Source organism: Pyxicephalus adspersus, chromosome 6 (assembly GCF_032062135.1).
Source record: "Pyxicephalus adspersus chromosome 6, UCB_Pads_2.0, whole genome shotgun sequence".
Taxonomy (NCBI): domain Eukaryota; kingdom Metazoa; phylum Chordata; class Amphibia; order Anura; family Pyxicephalidae; genus Pyxicephalus; species Pyxicephalus adspersus.
Genome location: NC_092863.1, coordinates 90006207 through 90026648, shown reverse-complemented (window position 1 = coordinate 90026648; position 20442 = coordinate 90006207). Strand labels below are relative to the sequence as shown.

The 20442-nt window shown below is 41.0% G+C and overlaps 1 protein-coding gene across 1 annotated transcript; it reads left to right on the top strand.

Annotated features, from left to right (window-relative positions):
• Nucleotides 1–5039: 5039 nt before the first annotated feature.
• On the top strand, nt 5040–19132 carry GOLPH3 (golgi phosphoprotein 3). The gene is made up of 4 exons (XM_072416558.1): nt 5040–5431; nt 14523–14654; nt 15234–15348; nt 16791–19132. Exons 1-4 carry the CDS (start codon nt 5228–5230, stop codon nt 17213–17215), a joined length of 876 nt encoding a protein of 291 aa, XP_072272659.1. The 5' UTR covers nt 5040–5227; the 3' UTR covers nt 17216–19132.
• Nucleotides 19133–20442: the final 1310 nt, after the last annotated feature.

Below are 20442 nucleotides of genomic sequence, written 5' to 3'. Positions count from 1 at the left end.
AATCATCCAGCTTTTCCTTCTATAGTAGTTGCTGAAACTACTTCCTGAGGGAGCCGATTCCACATTTTCACCGGTCTTACAGTGAAGAATCCCTTCCTTATCCGAAGCTTAAACGTTTTTTCCTCCAGACACAAAGAGTGCCCTCTTGTTCTTTGTAATGATCTCATAGTGAATAATTGGGAGGAGAGTTTTCTATATGGGCCATTGATATATTTATACAGGGTGATCATATCCCCCCTTATACGTCTCTTCTCAAGGGAGAATACATTCAGTTCAGCTAATCTCTCCTCATAACTGAGAAGAATAAATCTTCCCTCTTCTGCCAGTATCACTGACAGCTCTCTGTACACAAAGCTTAGCCTAAGCAGCTGTATGATAGCAGCCGAGTGACTACTGAAAAGTGCTGGGTGGTGCGCCCAGCTAGTAGGAGCTGGGGATAACCGTGTCATTGCTGTACATACTATACAAACGCAAATTTTCACGTGGCTAATTAAAGTAAATATATTGTGTGTACAATAAAGTTCTTTGGTAAATAATTCTGTAGTTGTCAGCTCGCCATTGTATAGACCTGAATTGTGAAAAGAAGCAGTAAAGCTACACAGACTGTTTCCCCAGTGTTTAACCTGAGGCTTTAAAAGCCTATGTTTAAAAGTCCCATGCATTCCAATAAGTAAATCTACACCAGGGCGTTTCCTTAAGGCAAGTTTTCAAGAGAACGTTCCGTGCTTGCAATGTTCAAAAAATTAAAAACGTGGGAAAACACAGAAAAACATGCCCATTGATTTCAATGCAGGCTTTTATAAGGCGTTTTTAGCAGGACTTTGGAATCTGGAAGCCCCATTTAATAGGGGATGTCCAGATCTCCGCCACCCCACCCTGGGGAATGAATACAGAGGTACATAAAACCCCTTACCCATTCCCTGAAATGGTTAAAAATATAAACAACTACAAATTAAAAATATAAAATGTAAAAAAAAAAAAAAAAAAGCTGTGGCATGTGTTCTCCGTCGAAGAACACATGCCACAGCTCCGCTAGGGTTGCGGGAGCAATCAGGAGAGCGTCCGTTGATTGGCTGAGAAAAGGAAAACCCCTGATGACTGCTCAAGCATCATCAGGGTTTCCCTTTTCCAAGCCATTCAGCACTAGAGGTGAATGGGGAGACTTGTCTTCATTTACCCCCTAGTGCCTAGGGATTCCACACTGTTAGTAGTCCCATGGCTGTGCTCATTTGCACAAAAGTATCACAGTTACACAAAACACACACATTTATTAAATGACTAACATTAACGTCTTCTCTTATTTTTTACATGTATATTTTTAACCCTTTCAGGGAAGGAGTAAAAGGTTTATTCCCTAAAAGCAGGGGTATCCAAACTTTTTGCAAAGAGGGCCAGATTTGATGAGGTGAAAATGTGTGGGGGCCAACCATTCAGCATGTACTCAGGGTTAATGTGGGTGTAGTCTGTACGTGTCCCGCACAGCACATGCCCACCAGGGTGACGTGAGGGATTCCCTGTGCACGGAGTCCGGTGTCAGTGCGGGCTGCATGCAGGGCACTTTCTTGGAATCGTGCCCCGCACAGCTCACGCCCACTATAATGGCGTAGGGGATTCCCTGTGCGTACATGGGGACTCCCATCCCGCTGATTATGCCTGCGGAGTAGCGGGCTGATAATTACAAGGTAGTTGCTTAACTGTAATGAAATATAAAATAGCTTTTTTGTACGAGTGTATTTTTACTGTGGTCAACAGTGCTGGCGGGCCACGTTATAGATTTTATGACAGGGGCTGCAGGCCTGTGTAAATCTGAACACGAGCCGCAATTGGCCCCTGAGCCAGACTTTGGACATATCTGCTTTAAAGGGTTAAAATGAAAACTCCTATAAACGCTTATGTAAAATCGAGGCAAATCATGGAAAAAGGAATCATAGGCGATTATAAGTTTTTTTTTAGTGTTTTAAAGGCAAGCTTTAAAACACTTGTAAAAGTGCATAAAAACGCATATAAACATGGTAGGAACATGGATTTTTAAAACGGTCTGTGTAAACCCAGCCTAAGGGACACCAAGTTTTTTTTTTTTTTACCTCAAACTGATGTCTATCTATCTATCTGTCTATCTATCTATACAAGGGTTACCTCTGTACCAGGCCTCAATTTAAAGAGCTTAGCTTTTGCAATGCTGAAACTTTTAGACATGGATGAGGGGAACATGGGAAGCTTACCTAGTAACGGGCCAGAAATTTAAGATGGTGGCCCTGTGTGTCCTTAATATTTATCAGCAGGACAGAATATATATAATTAACTAAAGGAAATTTTCAGTTTTTTATAAGCAGAACTTAAATTGTCTCCCAATGCGTTGACCGGACCTTCCGTTCTCTTTCCTTGGGGAAAATAAACAGAAGTTCCCATTTAAATACAGCGGTAATGAGGAAGTACAGACCAGATCCCCAACTATTTCTTTTTTCAAATCTATTACAAAAAACAGAACACACAGATTTCATTTGAAACTTTTTAAACTGAAACAACTTTTGGATTTCCAGGCACCACGGATTGGTAAAAATTTGTATAGAAGCAGAGACCTTTTTATTTAGAAGCGGAGGACCCATCAGTTTTTACCTCAGTGGTGGTAAAGACTGAATAGGAGTCCCAAAGCCCCCGGGATACCTAGGTCACATATCTCAGGAGGCTTCTGGCTGCTCCTTTGAGATTGGGCATGCACAGTAGGGGTTTTCCTGCAATGTAATTTTTTACATTTTCAGGATGAAACGTCACCTGATCGGGTGACATAAGAAGAAGCCAAAAGCCGACGGATGACGATGGCAGCATCCACTGATTCCTCCATGCTGGAACGAAGAAAGAATCCAGGAGGGCACAAACCAAATGTTAACCAAATGCAGAGAGATCAAGAGCTCTGCTGAAGTAGGGGTGTCATTTTTTTAAAGTTCCACTTTACTGTTGTCCTATTGCTTTTTACTGTATAGTAACATTATTATTATTATTATTAAGCTATGGCACCAACATATTACACAGCGCTGTACAATATAGCTCTTGGGCATGTGCAGAAGGAGCTTCTTCAATGGGGAAAAAAGTACATGCGTGAGATCTGCACTTATTTTTTTCTCATTCAGAGCAGGCATGTGAAAACGGGTGACGTAGGCAAAAAGCCTAAAAAGCCGAAAAAAGATGATGTCGGTGCCCGGAGCCTTCTCCCCACTGGGACGAAGATGGATAACACAACGGCGCGGGACCTGATCCAGGAAACTCCAGAGGGATTGACGGATCTGCGGAAGGTAAAGCTGAACTAAACTGAAAACAAAATAATGACACTTTTATTACTGCAGATTCCACGATGGCGCTGGTCCCTGCGCTGAGGAAGTGCTGAGCGCCGCCATCTTCAGTCTTCTCTTTTGTCTTCTTGGCACAGCGTAGCTCGCTGTAAAGGGGAAAAAAAAGAGAGCTGATCTCACTATGCTTGTGTGAAATAGGCATCCCTTAACCTCCCTGGCGGTCTGAGTAATACGTATTTTTAAATAACAAAACAGTAAATTTAAAAACACTTATTATTTTAAATTTCTTGCCTGGTCCTGCCATCCAGCCGCATGCCCGCACTGACCGGCCCGCATCTGCGTTCCCTGGCCTCGCAACCCCAACGTTCACACGCCGGGGACGCAGATGCCAGGCACCACTGGAGGATGCTGCGGGTACATGAGGACCATGTAAAACATAAAAACTCCCTGGCAATTCCACTCTGAGTGTGGCTCGGGGTTCCCGCTTTAGGTGCTGAAAATAACCCCGACCCACACTCAGGATTACCGCTAGGGAGGGTAATAGAAAACATGCCCCTTCTGTGCATGTCCGATTATTAGGTCCCGGGGGGCTCTCCACAAAACAAAATTAACATTTTTCCTTTACATATAAGGGTTATCTACCTGTTTATGTAAAGTGAAAATGTTGAGTTTAAGTACGTACCCTGTTTCCCTGATTATAAGGCACTTTCCTATATTTTTTGAAATGCCAAAATATGCCCTAGGTCTTATTTTAATGTGCCATTCATTGTCCCCTTCTGATCACTCATGTGCCATTGATTGTCCCCTTCTGATCACTCATGTGCCATTCATATTCCCCTTCTGATCACTCTATGCCATTGACTGTCCCCTTCTGTTCACTTACCGGTACTTAAGTGTAACTCCGTTAGGGCAGGGATCAGCAGCGCGCTTCCTGGTTCAGAATCGCGGGGGCGCGTGTGCCGGCTTCTTACTTTCAGTTTCGCTCTGCACTGCAGCCAGCATCGAGGAGACACACACTGCAGCCAGCATCGAGGAGACACACACAGGATCAGGTATCGGAGGATGTCTTATTCACGGGTAAGTGCCTTATTTTAATTATTTTATAAAAAATCGGGGGTGGCTTATTTAATGGGGATGCCTTATAATCGGGGAAACACGGTAAGAAGAAGACAGATAGGCAAATATGAGAAGCTGGGTTTTTAGAGATCTTTTAAATGAGCAGAAAGTAGGGGCAAGCCGAATTGGACGAGGAAGACCATTCCAGAGAGTTGGGTCGGCTCTAGAAAAGTCTTAGAGCCGTGTATATGAGGAGGTTATGAGTGAGGAAGCCATTAACAGATCATCAGAGGAGCGGAGAGCTGCTGGGGAGAATTTTTTTATAAAGGTAAGTGGGACAAGAACTGCGGAGGGATGTGAAGGCAAAGCACAGGAGCTTGGATTTGATTCTCAGGTAAAATATAAGCCAATGAACAGAATTACAAAGAGTTCAACTGCAGACGCATTCATAATGGATTGTGGAGGAGAGATATTTTTACAATAAATTAAGCACTGCTGGTCACACAGAATGGCTCTGACACAGGCACTGCATTGGTGTTGGCAGTCATTCCAGAGATATCAGACACACATTAGTGGGAGCTCTTCTTGCCACCAACATCACCTCACAGCCTCTGCTTCCCGCTCTCTTTAGCCGTGACGTCACTCCCTCCCGCACCCTAAGCTCCTCCCCTCGCCGTGTCAGTGCCACATCCTTCGTTGACGTCAGCGGTAGTCGCCATCTTGGCGTAGCAGCGGAGATCACCAGCTGTATTCTCCTCACACAGAACCGGCGGAACGGAGAGTACAAGCCGGAGGGGTGAGCGCGGCCTGATGAGCGGAGACTGGGCCGCCAGATAGCCCTCCCCTGCTCGTCTACCGTGTCAGAAGAGTTCTGCTCCTTCACCATGAGCAGCATCAGCACCATCACCCAGCGCAACTCCGGCCTGGTGCAGCGCCGAACCGAGGCCTCCCGCAGCGACCGAGAGAGGGCGTCCGAGGACCAGGAGCGGGACCGAGAGGAGCAGGAGGATGATGAGCGGGCAGGGGACAAGGAGGCCAGGCTAACCCTGATGGAAGAGGTGCTGCTGCTCGGCCTCAAGGACAGGGAGGTGAGGAGGGGGGCCGGGATTGTTGTCATACCGGGGGGAGGGGGGCATTATTATTATTATGGCAGGGTGGTTGGGGGTATTATTATTATAGCAGGGAGGGGGGGTCAAGAGGGGAGTAAGGGGCATTATTATAGTTAGCAGAGGTGTAAGTAGGGGTGCCATTAATATTGTGAGAGCTGGGGTTGCCATTATTATAGCAGGGCAGGGTGGGGGTGCTAATATTCTTCTTGTTATAGCACGGAGGGGTGATGCCATTATTACACCGGACGTGACAAGGGGGTGCCATTTTTATTATACCAGGCAGAGGGTGCCATTGGTATAAGAGCAGGTGGAGGGGGAGGGGTACCATTGTTATACCAAGTAGCCAAGAAGGGGGCTTGGTCATTATTTGTTGTTAGACCCCTCACCCCTTCTCTGGTATATCATTATTATTGGAGTGTAGTAAGGGGCATTCCAAGACTTTTAATATGCCATAGAATGCTGGGGGCAGCTATTATTATACAAGGGAAGGATGGTGGTGGGGGGCATTATTAATATTGTTGATATACCATGAAGGGGGGGGGGGGGGCAGTATTATTATGCCAGGGAAGGAAGGAGACCAGATAATATTTTGAGGTTAAATGTTGGGGGGGGGGGGGGGGTGTCGGGTGTCTGCCCACGCCATTATTATACCATGGCAGACAGGTAAGGAGGGTAGCACTGGCATTATTTATACCATTTTACTAGAAGGTAAGGAAGGAGACCTGACATTGTTATACCTGGACAGGGGGTGAGCAGGGTATCCTGGTATTATATCAGAGCAGTAAGATAAGGGGGGTATCTGGCATTACTAAACTTGCCTGGGGGGGAAGCTGCAATATTGTACTGGGACAGGACAAGGGGGAACCTAACATTATAATGAGATATACATTTAGGAGAGTGTTTGGTACTGCCAGTGACTGGCACTTGGCTCGGTAAATTGCACTGCAGATGCATATTTGATAGCCGGTGACAATGAGAATTTCTGAATCACCCACTTTGACCCCTGTTCATTTTCTATTGGATTGTTATGGGTAGCATGTAGCAGTTCACTGGCATGAGGAAGTGGAAAATCGCACCGCAACCTCACTGCCAATCTGATCATACTATTAATGCTTAATTAAACCCACCCTCCAACAGGGTGCCCTCTTGCAGGGCGCCGCCATCTTTATTTGGCTTAGCTGAGATTACGTAATTTCATCTCTAGCACACATGCGTAAAGCCAAGACTGCTGAGTTTTCCCTGAGAACCAAAGCCAACACAGTGCATGCCCAGCTCAACTTTGTTGCCAGAAACCCAGTGCTACTAACCCTTCCTCTTAGATTGTAAGCTCTTCGGGGCAGGGTCCTCTCCTCCTTCTCTGTTACTGTATCTGTCTGCCATTGGTAACCCCTATTTAATGTACAGCACTGTGTAATATGTTGGTGTTATATACATACAGTTTATTAATAATAATAATCAGGCAGGTAACATCGTCTGTCTGATCAATCATTTGTAATAGGCAGGGTGTCCTATAAATATTTTTTTTATTGTAAACGGGTATAGTTGGCCATTGCAGTGTAGCTATTAGATGAAATCAGTTTGATTCACACTATGGCTTTGAGGCAATGTGTATTAACACAAATAGGTATTTGTGTGTTCTGGTTTCCATTTAGTGTGAATGAACCCTAATAACCCTTAAAGGCTGCAGACATTAACCAAGTTAACCTAAATGTATCATGGCTTTTCGATTGGCTTCTTTATGGCCTTTAGTTTTTTTTGCTCCTTCAATACCCTTTTCATGATGTCGCTGTAAGTTGGTTGGAAACGGCACACATTTTCAGTTTGTAGAGCATTTTTTTTTTTTTTAGTGTACACCGCAAAGTTGGCCGATCTTTCAGGTAGGATTATAGAACACACACCAGTGTGAAGTTGTTGGCAACAGTACAGCGTGTATAGATGTCACATTATGAATAAAGTATGGAGTGCCAACAGGCTTCTCTTTGTGTAGAGAATTTGTTAAAGTGTCGGCTACACACTTGAACCCGAGCTCATCATACAATATTCCTGTGAAGAAGAATATAGCTTAACTTAATATTTATTCATTCTGCCAGTATTCCTGGTTAAAAGTGTTGAAATATATATATATTTTTTTTCCAAAAAAATCTTTATTCATATAATCAAAAAAAAAAATAAGGTATACATTAAAATTATAACATTTGAAAGATGACAAAGTCTTTAAAGTTACATAAAAAATACAACAAGTATAGTGTTCTTTTTCAGGATATTTTAAAAACATATTTTTGGGCAACTAGTCTGAAGCATCAGGCAGCACTGGCATTGCCTTCTGTGGTTCTGTAATGGCAATCAAAGGCATTGTAAGATTTCTGTATCAAATTTTTCCTTTTTCTGACAGCTCATCTAGTCCCAGGTCATTCATATTGAACTTAGAAGCCAGTGAATCAGAGAGGAGCCAATTGAGCCAAAGGACCCAGTCAGATCTTGTATTTCTTTAATGCCAATGTGGAAGAGCCATTTTAAGATTGCCACAGAAAACAGATGTGCAGCATTTTTCTCACACTGCTTTTCACCCTTTTCTGCAGTACAAGGGTTGTGCTGTCCTGCAACGCATCGAGGTTTTGAGGCTCCATTCAGAATTGAAGGAACTTCAAGATACTGATGTATGTAACATGCACTGCTGCAAATCACCTAATATGCTTAGGATTTCAATGGCTGACCAGAGCCTAATGCTGCATATGAGCTGCCAGTAGTGCTGGCATTTATTCAGTCAGATTAAATCTCTTTGCCAGCTAGAATTTAAATCCCTCAGTAGCAGTCATGTCATTAGAATCCTTTTGATGTAACGCTTTGAGTGAAGAAACCTTTCCCTGTAGGAATATATTGTAAAAAGTGCATCATTGGACATTATTTCATAAAAAAAATCAGCACCTTTCTGTGCTCTGTGATTCCGCCTGTTGACTACTACTGTGATCTGTGGTAATGTGAGGATTAGAATGAAATACTGGGCAAGGGGTGATCGGGAGGTTGACATTCTCGAGTGGTTTGGTTTTTAAAGAGTTCACGGGCATTTTTCTCTGAAATAGTTTAAGCAGTGGAAGATTTAGTATCTACTTTCCTTACCGGTAGAGCTTTTCTTTATATTTCCAGTTTAGTAACTTGTCATGTAATGCAAATACAATGACTGCCAGCAAGTAATTAAAGCGAGTTCTGACCTGCTACAAGTCAAGCAAATCCTCATGGCTTCCTTTGGCTGGCATCTTGCCTGCTGCTTGCACCGCTTCTTAAGGAACCAGCTTCTGCAGATTGGACTGAACCTCTCGCTGCCGCCCCTATGCATTCTCTGTTGAGCTGCTATGGCTAGAAGCTACACATCTCCCCAGAGACAGAGGATCAGTAATATGAGGAAGCAATAACCCCACCAGAACCTCACTGCCAGTCTGAACATGGCCCTATCGGGGGGTTGTAAACAAAGAAGCAAGATCGCTTTCTTCCTTGCATTTGTCAATGTTATTACCCCATTTTACCCGTAAATAGGACAGTGTCTTATACAAATGTTTGCTCCAAAAAATGCACTAGGGTTTATTTTCAGGCGATGTCGTGTTTTTTTGTGAACAGCAATCGACACTTAAACAAAAAATGTATTCAAATTCAGTCACGTCATAATCTTCTGGAACATCATTATACCTCTCCAAACCCCGTAGTCTATCTTGAATTTCTTGTGGCTCCATTTCCTTTACAACCATTGGCCCCAATTTCCCATGTCTAGCAATAGTGCTTTCCTTAAATGAGCACCTCTTGTCCATGTAGGTTAGTGTTCTCCTCAGACCCTTTTAGCTGGGCGCACCACCCGCCACTTTTTGGCAACCACCCGGCTGTTTTTGGGTGGTTACTGATGAGTTGGGTCACAATTCAGCGGCTTCCACCCGCCTAGAATTTCTTACCACCCAGCTTACAAAAATATCTGTGTCGGGCACTGTAGTTATCTATATATATATATATATATATATATATTGTAGTTATAATATATATTGTAGCTTATTTGCAGGGTAGCTTTTATAATTCGAGCATCCTCAAAAATTCAGAAAATCATGCTAGAGCTTATTTTTGGGGTAGGTCGTATTTTTGGGGAAAACGGTTCCCTTATGACTGCATTAAACCTACCATGTAAATTTTTTTTTTTTTTTTTTTACTTTGCCTCCATATGTATAGAAAGGTTCAACTTGTCTTTCCGCTTGTTTCTTTAGTGTTGGATAACTTTCCATAGTAACAGGATGCATGCTTAGAAGCCTTTTTATTGGCCTTTTAACTTTTTCCGTATGCTTAAACTTTACACTTTCTCACTCATCTGCAGCTTCGCACTATTTTTACCTTTTTCCTATAATGATGGAAAATAATAGTTGCATACACGACGTGTACATTGCGATAAATTCCTGGTGAGTGCAACATTAGAAGTGTCTCATACATGATTGCCTTAATAATATTACAGCTAAAAAATAATGTATGTATGTGTGTATTAGGATCAATTACTGCCATTAAAACACATGGATCGGGAAGATTCCCACGAGGGAATGTCTCATTCCCCGTTTTATAAATAAAGCCCTTAATGGTAAATTTAGTTTTAATTCATATGTAATATGAATAAATGGCTCTTTTTGAAGAATAACACAGGCCCAATGTGGTCAGCTTTTTTAAATCACCCTCATCAATTTAGAAATCCTGTATTATCTATATTTCTGTGACTCCGCAGGATGTGAGGGAAATTTTCCCAGCAGGGGTCCATCAATAAAACACTAGAATGTAACCCTCTTCCAGTTACACCATAAAAACTTTTCTCCTAATTTCAACTTTAACCCTATAATAACTTGTCTTGTCTGTAGGTCACCCTGTATATTAACATTTGTTTTGTTACAGTTTTTTTCGGATGATTTAGAATTGCAGTCTTCAAAGTTTTAATTGTGTACTGTTCTTCTTCTCCCCACCCCTACCGCCTCCTTGTTTAAATCATATTGGTTTTATAGCATGCTATTATGTGACTGTAGCCTGCAGTTTCACCCACAGACTATTTAGACAGATTGCTAAATTTGGTTGTTTTTCAGTCCTAAAAAAACCTTTTATCAGAATGAACACAGAGGGGAGGAAAGAGAAGACAAAGTATGTGGCTCCAGGTATATGAGTATGTGTAGAGAAGAAAGCATACATTGATCTTTCTCCTTTTCAATCAAAGAGAAGAGGAGAGAGGGCATAGGGATGTATCTGGAGATAATGGGTGTTATATAAAGGGGGAGGAAATGGTGAGAGTAAAGCAGGCATTGATGGAAGGGGAGTAAACGCCTAAAGTGGTTAAACCTTTGTACCTTTCCATTGTACAGTGTATATAGAAATAAGATAACGCAGGTCAGAGCTACGTGTGAGGAAACAATGCAAGTCTGAATAAGTGTTGATAAAGATTGAAATTAAGCCCTCTATAGACTTCCGAAAAGATGTGAGATGACTATTTCCAGTGACAGTCTTTTATTTTTAGTGTCGGATGAATAAAGGTGTGCTGTACACACAGTGCTGGTAAATTCTATTGGGAGGGGTGGTGGGAGGATGAGAGTGGCACCCCGCTGTGCTTTCTTCCATTAAAGTGAATGGTGCTTGTTTATCAATTCGCCATGGTGCATTGATGAATGACGCCCACAGACCACTATAGCCATGTCAGAATTCCACTTGTGATAACTATGACCGTTTGTCTCAGGGCAAATGTTATCTGACATGTACAGAGCTTTAAAGTAGAGCTTAAGTCTCCCATTCAGTTCAAGTTCCCTTGCTGGAATCTTTGTCTGGTCCTCTTTTTGGTTTGGCATCTTCAGCTACCATGATTGGCCCAGGATAGGGTAACTACTTTGCATTTGCATGATGGGTATTTATTTCTGCCACCAAGGCATACTGAGAATGCACTCTGTTGCACATTTATTTTTTGATGTGCTTTCTTAGACTGCTGACAGGCTTTTTTTTTTTATTGCAGAACACAGGTTTATGTAACTTATTAAAAATCATCCTATATATCCCCCCAAGCTAAATGTCACAAATCCCCAACCCCCCCCCCCCCTCCCCCGTCCCTTCTATCTTCCATACAATACAAAGCTGCTTTTTTCTCTGCCTGCACCTTTGTTGAAATGAGTAGTTCTTTATATAAAGAATGAAGATTCAGTGTTCATGGCGATATTTATGGCAAGGAAGGGACCAATGCCAAACAGAATGTTAGAGAACATGCGTGTGGGATGGTTGGTTGCAGTAGTGTATATATATCTAGAGTTGTACTTTTACTTAAAGCTTTGTTCAGGCTGGAGTCAGCTTGTGGCTGCAGCAGCAAACTAAAGTCATGTCTGTCTTACATCATTCTGCAAGTCCGTGGAGTGCTGAGTTAGGCTGTTGTAAGGATTACTCCGACATAATAAAGTACTTTGGCTAGTTGGTGTTTAATGCATTGAATATCATCTTTGTTCCTGAAGTTCAGCTTTAAAGCTTTGTGCAAACGAGGGATGTTGAAGAAGCATCTGGAGATGGTAAAACCACATAGAAATTGTGGTGACCGCTTGTCAATCAACCAAAAGCTGTTTAAGAAAAAAAAGGAATATTTATTCTGATTCACTTTTGAATGCTCCATCTGGTAGTGCAAGTTTAGGTCCGCTTTTGGACTACTGCTGTCAGCCCTTTGTGAAAGGTTTTGTAAGTGGTAGGTGCATAACACGACTCATTGTAGACTTGTCCAGTCTAAATAGGCGGCCCCAATTTCTAATTGGTGTAGGTGCTGAATTTTAAAACTTTTATTTTTACCGTCCACATTTCACATTAGCTAGTTAGCAGAGCACCCAGCTACACATCTTTATTTCCGTACATTTACATATGGCCTACAACTATAAATATCATTTAGAAGTGTTAGGAATAGGAACACACATATGTTCACTATGCTTGTAACAACTAAAATTATTGGGGGGGGGGCTTCAATTAAGTTTACTTTTGCTAGAATTCCCTTCCTGATTCCTACTTCACACTTCCCTCCCCTTTTCAGTCAGATTGGTGAGTAGGAGACTTCATTGTTGTATATAAGTAATCATGTTCTTCTCTTTGAGTCTTCCTACTTTGTATTTGTCTGGTGTGCATCTGTTCCACAGTCTGCAGGAAATTACTAGGATATTGCCATTCTAAGAAGCCAAGCTTCTAGTCCAAGAGATTGTTTTAAAAAGAGAGAAATTGTACTTTGGGATATATACACAACTAGATGTAGAAATGTATTCAGCCCCTGTGAGAATAAGCCCTCTTTGATGGTGTAGGAAGGCTGGGCATAGCCATCAGAGAACATTTTAAAATGCTGGCTCAGTCTTTCACAATGTTTTTTGGCACTGGATTATCCCATAATAAGGATAAAGTTTTTCAAGCCTGGCAAATCTGCAGAGAAAGTGAAGGAATGTGTAATTTTCTTACTGTCTGCTTCAAATGAACACTGCTCCTTTCAGAAAAAGTGTTAAACATTTTGTTCCCTTGCATTTAGTTGCTTTTACTGCTGTGCTCCACACATATTTTTATGAATGAAGGAAGGAGGGGGAAGGTTTCAGTAGTCCTGACCCATTTCTGCTACACTGTTACAGTATATAGTGAGTGTTGTCACCCTGGGACAGCAGGAAATGTGTTACTGATATAAACACCATGATAAACACCATGATAAAAGAAAAGTTGTAAGCTGCATCTTACATCTTTGTTTTGGGATTTGATATGATCTAAATTTGCATGTATTTTTTTTTCCACATAATTTTCGAAAACATAAAAAGTTATAGGTTCTGTTTAATTGAATAAAAAAAAAAATGTCTAGGATAACCATATAAATCCTAAAAATGATATTCTGTAATGCTAAGTGCAGCAGAAATGTGGGCAGAGGCTGTGCGGAAAGCTAGTTTTTCAGGCACTAGAATATGTCACACTGGTGACTTGATATCTGCATGTATCCTACCCTCCTTTTCTGAACCACTCTGAAGCATGTGAGGTAACCAGTGATAGACACTCTCCCAGGCACATATGGAAAAGACTGAACTTTCGCACCTTTTTCTCCTCATTGCAATTGCATGGACTACAAGTGATGCGGACCCCCATGCAGTTTTCTGGTGACATTGCTGTCTTTTGTTAGTCATAAGCTTCTAGCATTCATCCAATGCTGCTCTTGTTTACTAATGACCCCTGTGGTCTCAGATTGTGGCGAGTAGTAGTGTAAACTTAAGGTGCGTACACACTTCCAATTTTTATCGTTCCAATCGAACGACGAACGATCGATTGGGCAAAAAATAGTTCGTAAAAAAGTAACCAACGACGCCGACGAACGAGGAAACTCGTTGGAAACAAACGACCGGACCGGCGGATCGGATTGGACGACGATCGTTGAACATCGTTCGTGTGTACGGTCGTTCGTTGATCGTCCATGGGCTGAGCATGCGTAATGAACGAACGTTCGTTCACTTTCCTGTCGTGCACATAGTTCCTCTATCGCTTAAACGATCGTATCTATTGTGTGTACAATATCTACGAACGATCGTGTCGTTACCTCTATGTGCAGGATCGGTGTTATACGATCGTTCATATATATCGTGCAGGATCGTTCGTCGTTCGTTTTCCAACGATAATAATTGGAAGTGTGTACGTAGCTTTACAATGGGCCAGCATTTGATCTAGATTGGCTGAGCCAGGATAACTCTGGGAGTTCATTCATTGCTGAGCATTCTGGTGATCAAAACTGACGCTGTGAATGCTCAGATTTTTGCCAGATAGCCCGGAGAGATCAGACATGTAAAGGGGATTATTGCAGAAGGGACATCGCCTGTCCCAATCTATAATAATGATCTGCCTGATCACATTTTCCTCAAAGTAGAACTTTATTTTTGTTTTAACTGTAAACTTGTATACCTGCCTCACTTAACGTTTAAAAATATTTTTTTTTCATGAATAGAGAGTGTTAAAAATGTATTTTAGTTTGTAAATACAATTCATATCTGTTGCTGAATGTTGAAGTGGCTGAATAAAATGTGAAAACTTTCTTTTTCAGGGTTACACATCCTTCTGGAATGACTGCATTTCTGCTGGTCTACGTGGGTGCATGTTAATTGAACTAGCATTTCGAGGTAGAATTGCCCTGGAAGCTGGTGGCATGAGACGTAAAAGTCTCTTGGCAAGAAAGGTATGAAATATTCTTCACATGTATAGACTCCTATGTAGTATTGTACGTTTTTACATTTTTATTTATTTTGATATCTTCTAAGCCCTAATTTAAAAAAAAAAAAAAGCATTTGGTTAAAACCCATGTTTGGATGTCCTTTTCCATGCTGGAGAGAAATGTGTACTGCCTGAAGTTGTTTAAATCTCCCCATATCAGAGTTTGATATGTCTGTGTAGCCTTAGCTTTCTTTAAGGTTTATTTGAGGGTAAAGGTTAAGCCTAAGTTGATGGTTTTCTTTGTTAGATCATTGTTGGTATCATGTCTGTTGTTTTGGATGTAGTAGTTTAAATTGTTACTAACTTTCTGATACATATGCACACTGGTGAAAAATACCTCTTCTACAGACATTCTAGTAATGTTTCATTAGACCGTGAGAGTGTGCTGCATTTGGAATAGAATTGTAACTTTTCTTAGTGTGCCTTTGACTTCTTTTTGTGTTATTTAGATGATGGGATCTCAAACAAGCATTGAAAATCCCTTTAAGGGAAGTTTTGTACAGTTTACAATTAAAATTGTTGACAAAATTCTTAATTTTATCAGGTTGTTTGCAAATCTGATGCTCCGACAGGGGATGTCATGCTGGACGAAGCCTTAAAACACATTAAGGAAACGCCGACTCCAGAGACCGTACAGAGTTGGATTGAACTTCTCAGTGGTATGTTTATAAACACGTCCATAGGGGCTAAATAAATATAACACATTAGGGCAGTTCTATTTATTGGGTATTTATTTGATTCTATCTGGCACTAAATTCTTTTTAAACATATTGACAGTTTTCTCCCAAAAATTTTTTCCTGCTAGATGGGAAGAACATGTGAGTGGAGCAACACATGACAAATTCAGTTTTCCCAGTTAGCATACCATAGGAATTCAGTAACCCCTTTAGCTTTCTACCACACCCCTATACTTTGTTCCACTATTCTAATGACCACCCTCTCAGTATGTCCCATTTTTTCATTGTCTTTGTATTATGCCCCAAATGTCCAGTGCCTCCTTATTGTGACCCAACATTTCAGTAAGCACCAAATAACAGCCAGGTGGTGCGCCTGGTTAAGAGGGGTTGGGGAGAAAACTGCATATGTTTAAGTTTATCTTCAAATATGTGTGCTCCTCCTATAATGTACCAAGCTTCCTGTCTGAGCCTTGGACAGTTCAAATACCATGGTCACATGCATTGCCAGCCCAAAGCTACGTTTATAATTTTTTTTTACCCCCTTCAATGCACATTTTTTACATTACATTTTTACCACATAGGTGGTATTGGTTGTGATGCTGCTTGCTTACATATTTGAAGTGTTTATGTACCGGCACTTGATGCGTCACCCATAAAATCTTTGATATCCTTCTGGATCCACTCGAGTAAAATTTTAGTGTACAGGAAATTCCATACAATCTATATTTCTACATACTAGGTCTAGTGACATATGGAGGACTCCTATATACCAAGAGGGCTTCCATCCTCCCTCCATGCAGGACAGAGGCTTGGAGCAGGGCGGTTTGCATGACTTGCAGAAGAAATATTTTGCTAAACACAACTGGGACTGAGCTCTTTCTGCAACCTCTTGTAACTCTTTAATGACCAAGACAAACTCTGCAGTTGTTTCTTTTTACATATTGAAGCACAGCTTGTTCCAGAAGTTATTGAATGTCTAGGCTTTTTTTTTTGCTTTATTTGTGATTAGCTCACATTGAGGATTTTATACAGCAACTGAAACCACTCTGCCTAATAACATGTTAGAGACAAACATCTGTCCTAATTGCATTTATTAAAATAATGTACCTGTTCCAACTTGCATACAAATTCAACTTAAGAACAAACCTACAGTCGCTATCTCGTATGTAACCCAGGGACTACCTGTGTGTGTGTATATATAGTGTGTGTGTGTATGTATGTATATATATGTATCTGTGTGTATTGGTGTGTGTGTGTGTGTATGTATATATATATATATATATATATATATATATATATATATATATATATATATATTGTCCAGTTTTATTCAGGCTAGAAGAAGAATGTTGAGGATGCTCCTAAATGTTTAGGCTCACTCTTGCTTATATATATATATATTTTTTTTTTTATTATTATTTAAGGTGAGACCTGGAACCCTCTAAAGCTTCACTTTCAGTTACGAAATGTGCGTGAACGCTTGGCGAAAAATCTTGTAGAAAAGGGTGTTCTGACAACCGAGAAGCAAAACTTCCTCTTGTTTGACATGACCACACACCCACTCACCAACAACAACATCAAGCAGCGTCTCATCAAGAGGGTTCAGGAAGCTGTGCTTGACAAGTGGGTGAAGGATCCTCATCGTATGGATAAACGTTTGCTGGCCCTGATCTATTTAGCCCATTCTTCCGACGTCATCGAGAATGCCTTCGCCCCACTGTTGGATGACCAGTACGAGTTGGCTATGAAGAGGGTCCGGCAGCTGCTCGATCTAGACCCAGAAGTTGAGGCTTCAAAGCCAAACACTAATGAAATCCTATGGGCCGTAGTGGCCACCTTCACAAAATAAACCTATGGGACTGAAATGTTCATTCTATGTCAAACCAGTTGTCTCTGCTTGACATTTTTTTTTCAGTAATTTTACCTTTTGCTTGTTTTGACTGTTCGCATAAAGACATTGAATTGTATGCAGGACCCGGGCTGGTTCAAGACAGCTTGATGAGAGAATTCAAATACTTATTGCCATATTGGCATCACACTACTCCTTAAATTTGTGCATCTCAAAACACGGCTAGAGGGCCTAGATCAGTTGTGATGGAGATAAGACACCGCCAGATGCACATGGGTTTTGTTTGCCTCAAGTTTCTCTACAGAATCCCACAAGATGGTTTACAAATTAGCGGAATTATCACGGAAGGGCCTTTCAGTCACCAAATTTCAAATAGCTCTCTCCATTTCTCCACTTTTTACACAGTTAAACTTTGTTCATTTTATTTTTCTTGTTTGTTTTTTTTAAGCTGCTGTGTGCTAATGCCTTTTTTTCTTGTAAATTTGTCATAATCAGAATTTTAAATCTTGGAAGTATTTAGTGTAAATGGTCACATGGTCTCTGGAAGCCATGCTTGGGATGGGGAAAACATTCCATCAAATTGTGTGTACATAGTTCCAGTTGTATAGTTTAAGAAATTCCTAAATATTTTGGTCGTATAACAGACGTCAAACCCAGTCCATGATGCATTTCAGGCTCTGATTTTCTCAGGGCTAAAAGTGAGAACGTACAGTGAACTGTGACCCACATTTGTTGTGGCACATATAGCATTATTTTTTAACATTTGGCATATACCAGTGGCTCAGTTGTTCTCCATTGTTTTTTTTAATGTGAATTGTTTGCAATTGCAATTATTGGGTTCCATTCTTTATTTTAAAGAATCAGTCCAACCAATACTGATGTTTCAGATTTGGTTAAGACACTGCAGGGCTTAGTACCCTAACAAATTTTTGCATAGGTCAAGGGTGTTAGGCAGCATGGTCCCTTAATGAGATTTCACACCACTGCCACAAGGAATTGAGGTTCCCTCCCCCAATGTATTTTCCTTATAGGTTACTGAGCATGTACTCTTTGCATCAAATGAGCAAGATTGCATTACAATGTGGACGGATGCTGAGACTTGGGTTGAGAGATTTCTGCAGTTATCTTTGTAGAAATCTGTATATCAGCTGTTTGTGCAATAACAAAACTGTCTAACTATACATTATTAAAGTTAAGCACAGACATTGAGATGGAACCTCCTTTTTTTTTGGGAAGACCTTGGCAGAGGTGGGAGCTCCAGCAGCAAAATGTTGTCTGCAGACCATTACTGAAATATCTGTTTTTTTTTTTTTTGGTGCAGCGACCCTTTGTCTTCACATAGGTCATTGCTTTGTCCTGGTACTGTCTTCTGTATAGGCTCAAACGCAATCAAGACTGTCTGTTTAAAACAATAGTTGCACACGCACATTTGCAGCTACAGGTTTTCTGCAACAAAAAAAAAACTAAACTGCAAAACGCTAATTTCTTTTCTTTTTTTTAATTATACATGTATGTAAAATTATGTGGCTTAGCACATTAATGTTTGAGCGCTGTTTGCCTGTCACATTTCTTCCATAGTTGTTCATAGAATGGATTGATGCTTCATGGGCCATCTCATTCCCTGCTGCAAGTGGGACCTGTACACACAGTGGTGACAGAAGCAGCGCAACAGGGGGGCCATGGCACGCGGCCTTATTGGTGGATGGGTAAATGAAGGCTACAAAAATGAGGTGGTAACAATTGTTGCAGTTATCAGATTCCCTCTGTATACTAGCTTTTTCTTATACAGTAAATAAAATATGATCTTTTAAAGTGCCTGGAATAACAGCCGTTCATGCCAATTTGTTTTTTGAATTTATGCTGAAATTGTTTTCAGTTGTTGTAACATTTACGTAAATGAAGTGATTTGTATGGAGACTTTCACATTTTTACTTGCTGTTTTGATTACTGTTTAGTTTACAGATTTGGAAATGCTTCTCTAATTAGGAGATATATCAAGAAATGTGATAATCATTCCCAGCACAGCAAAAGTAATGAAATTGTTAAATTCCTCCTTTTGTTACCTCTGCTTTACTACCCAGAGCTCTGTGTTAGAAGACTCGAATGCTGCTGAGTTTTGCTGGAAGGGAAAAGCTGAACTGCTAAGTTGCTGCTGAGTGAAGAATTGGGGAGCGGCCGTTTTATGCTGAGTTAATGAGAGAATAAACCCTCAAGTTTTCTGCTGTGAACTTTGAAGATGAATTTCTCCACAATGCATGCAACTACATGTTAGTGAGACCTTGTTTTAAAGTTATTGTATGGGCATAAACCACAAAATGAATTGTTTCCACTTTGCTGCATTACTTTTTAATGCAGCCAATAACCCCTCTAGCGGTATTCCCAAATGTGGCTCAGGGTTAATTTTTAGTATCAAAAGCGGTAACCTGGAGCCACACCTGGGGTGGCATTGTAAAGGGCTTACCTGGTCCCTTCAATGCCCGCCCAGCATCTGTATGCCCTGATCTTGCATCCCTGGTGTGATCAATGAGGTCTATGCGTGTGTGGTGGCGGCAATGTTCTGAGGAGTGTGACCTGGCAGGAAATTTACACAAATTACTGTATCCCACAGCTTTGTCCAGTGCACTGCTTGCACTTATACTGGTATGCTGTACTTGTGCTGTTAACCTTGTAAGCTTGTCATGTATATTGACAGAAGATGAAAATATAATTCAGAATAATATTAACACCTTCACATGGTTTGTATCAATGGAAAACCTGTAACTAATCAAGATCAAATCAACATCAGTACATCAGAAAAATGTTTGGTGTTACAAACCAAAAATTTTTGGAAGCAGATTTTGTAGAGATTGTAGACACATACCCTGCATTCAATACATCTCCAGGTCCTGCTACTGTAACCTGCGTAACTTCTCCAAAATACGCTCCCCAGAGACCACCAAAATTCTAGTACACACTCCTATCTCTCGTCTGGATTACTGTAACCTCCTCCTCTCTGGTATTCCACTAACCCTACTCTCTCCTCTACAATCTATTATGAATGCTGCAGCCAGACTCATCCATCCTTCCCTCCGCTCCTCCTCTGACGCCTTTCTTTGCAGTTCTCAATATTGGCTTCCATTTCACCTTAGAATTTAATTCAACCCCTAGTCACTCCCTTCTCCCCTCCATTGACCTACTAATGACTTTCACTGATAACCTCATCAAACACACATGACGTGTCATGACTT

What these genes read in the sequence shown, in the direction of transcription:
- GOLPH3 (XM_072416558.1), top strand. Translation starts at nt 5,228, where the DNA reads ATGAGCAGCATCAGCACCATCACCCAGCGCAACTCCGGCCTGGTGCAG. An exon ending in AAAGTCTCTTGGCAAGAAAG is followed by an intron (nt 14,655 to 15,233) that starts GTATGAAATATT and finishes TAATTTTATCAG; the next exon opens with GTTGTTTGCAAATCTGATGC. An exon ending in TTGGATTGAACTTCTCAGTG is followed by an intron (nt 15,349 to 16,790) that starts GTATGTTTATAA and finishes TTATTATTTAAG; the next exon opens with GTGAGACCTGGAACCCTCTA.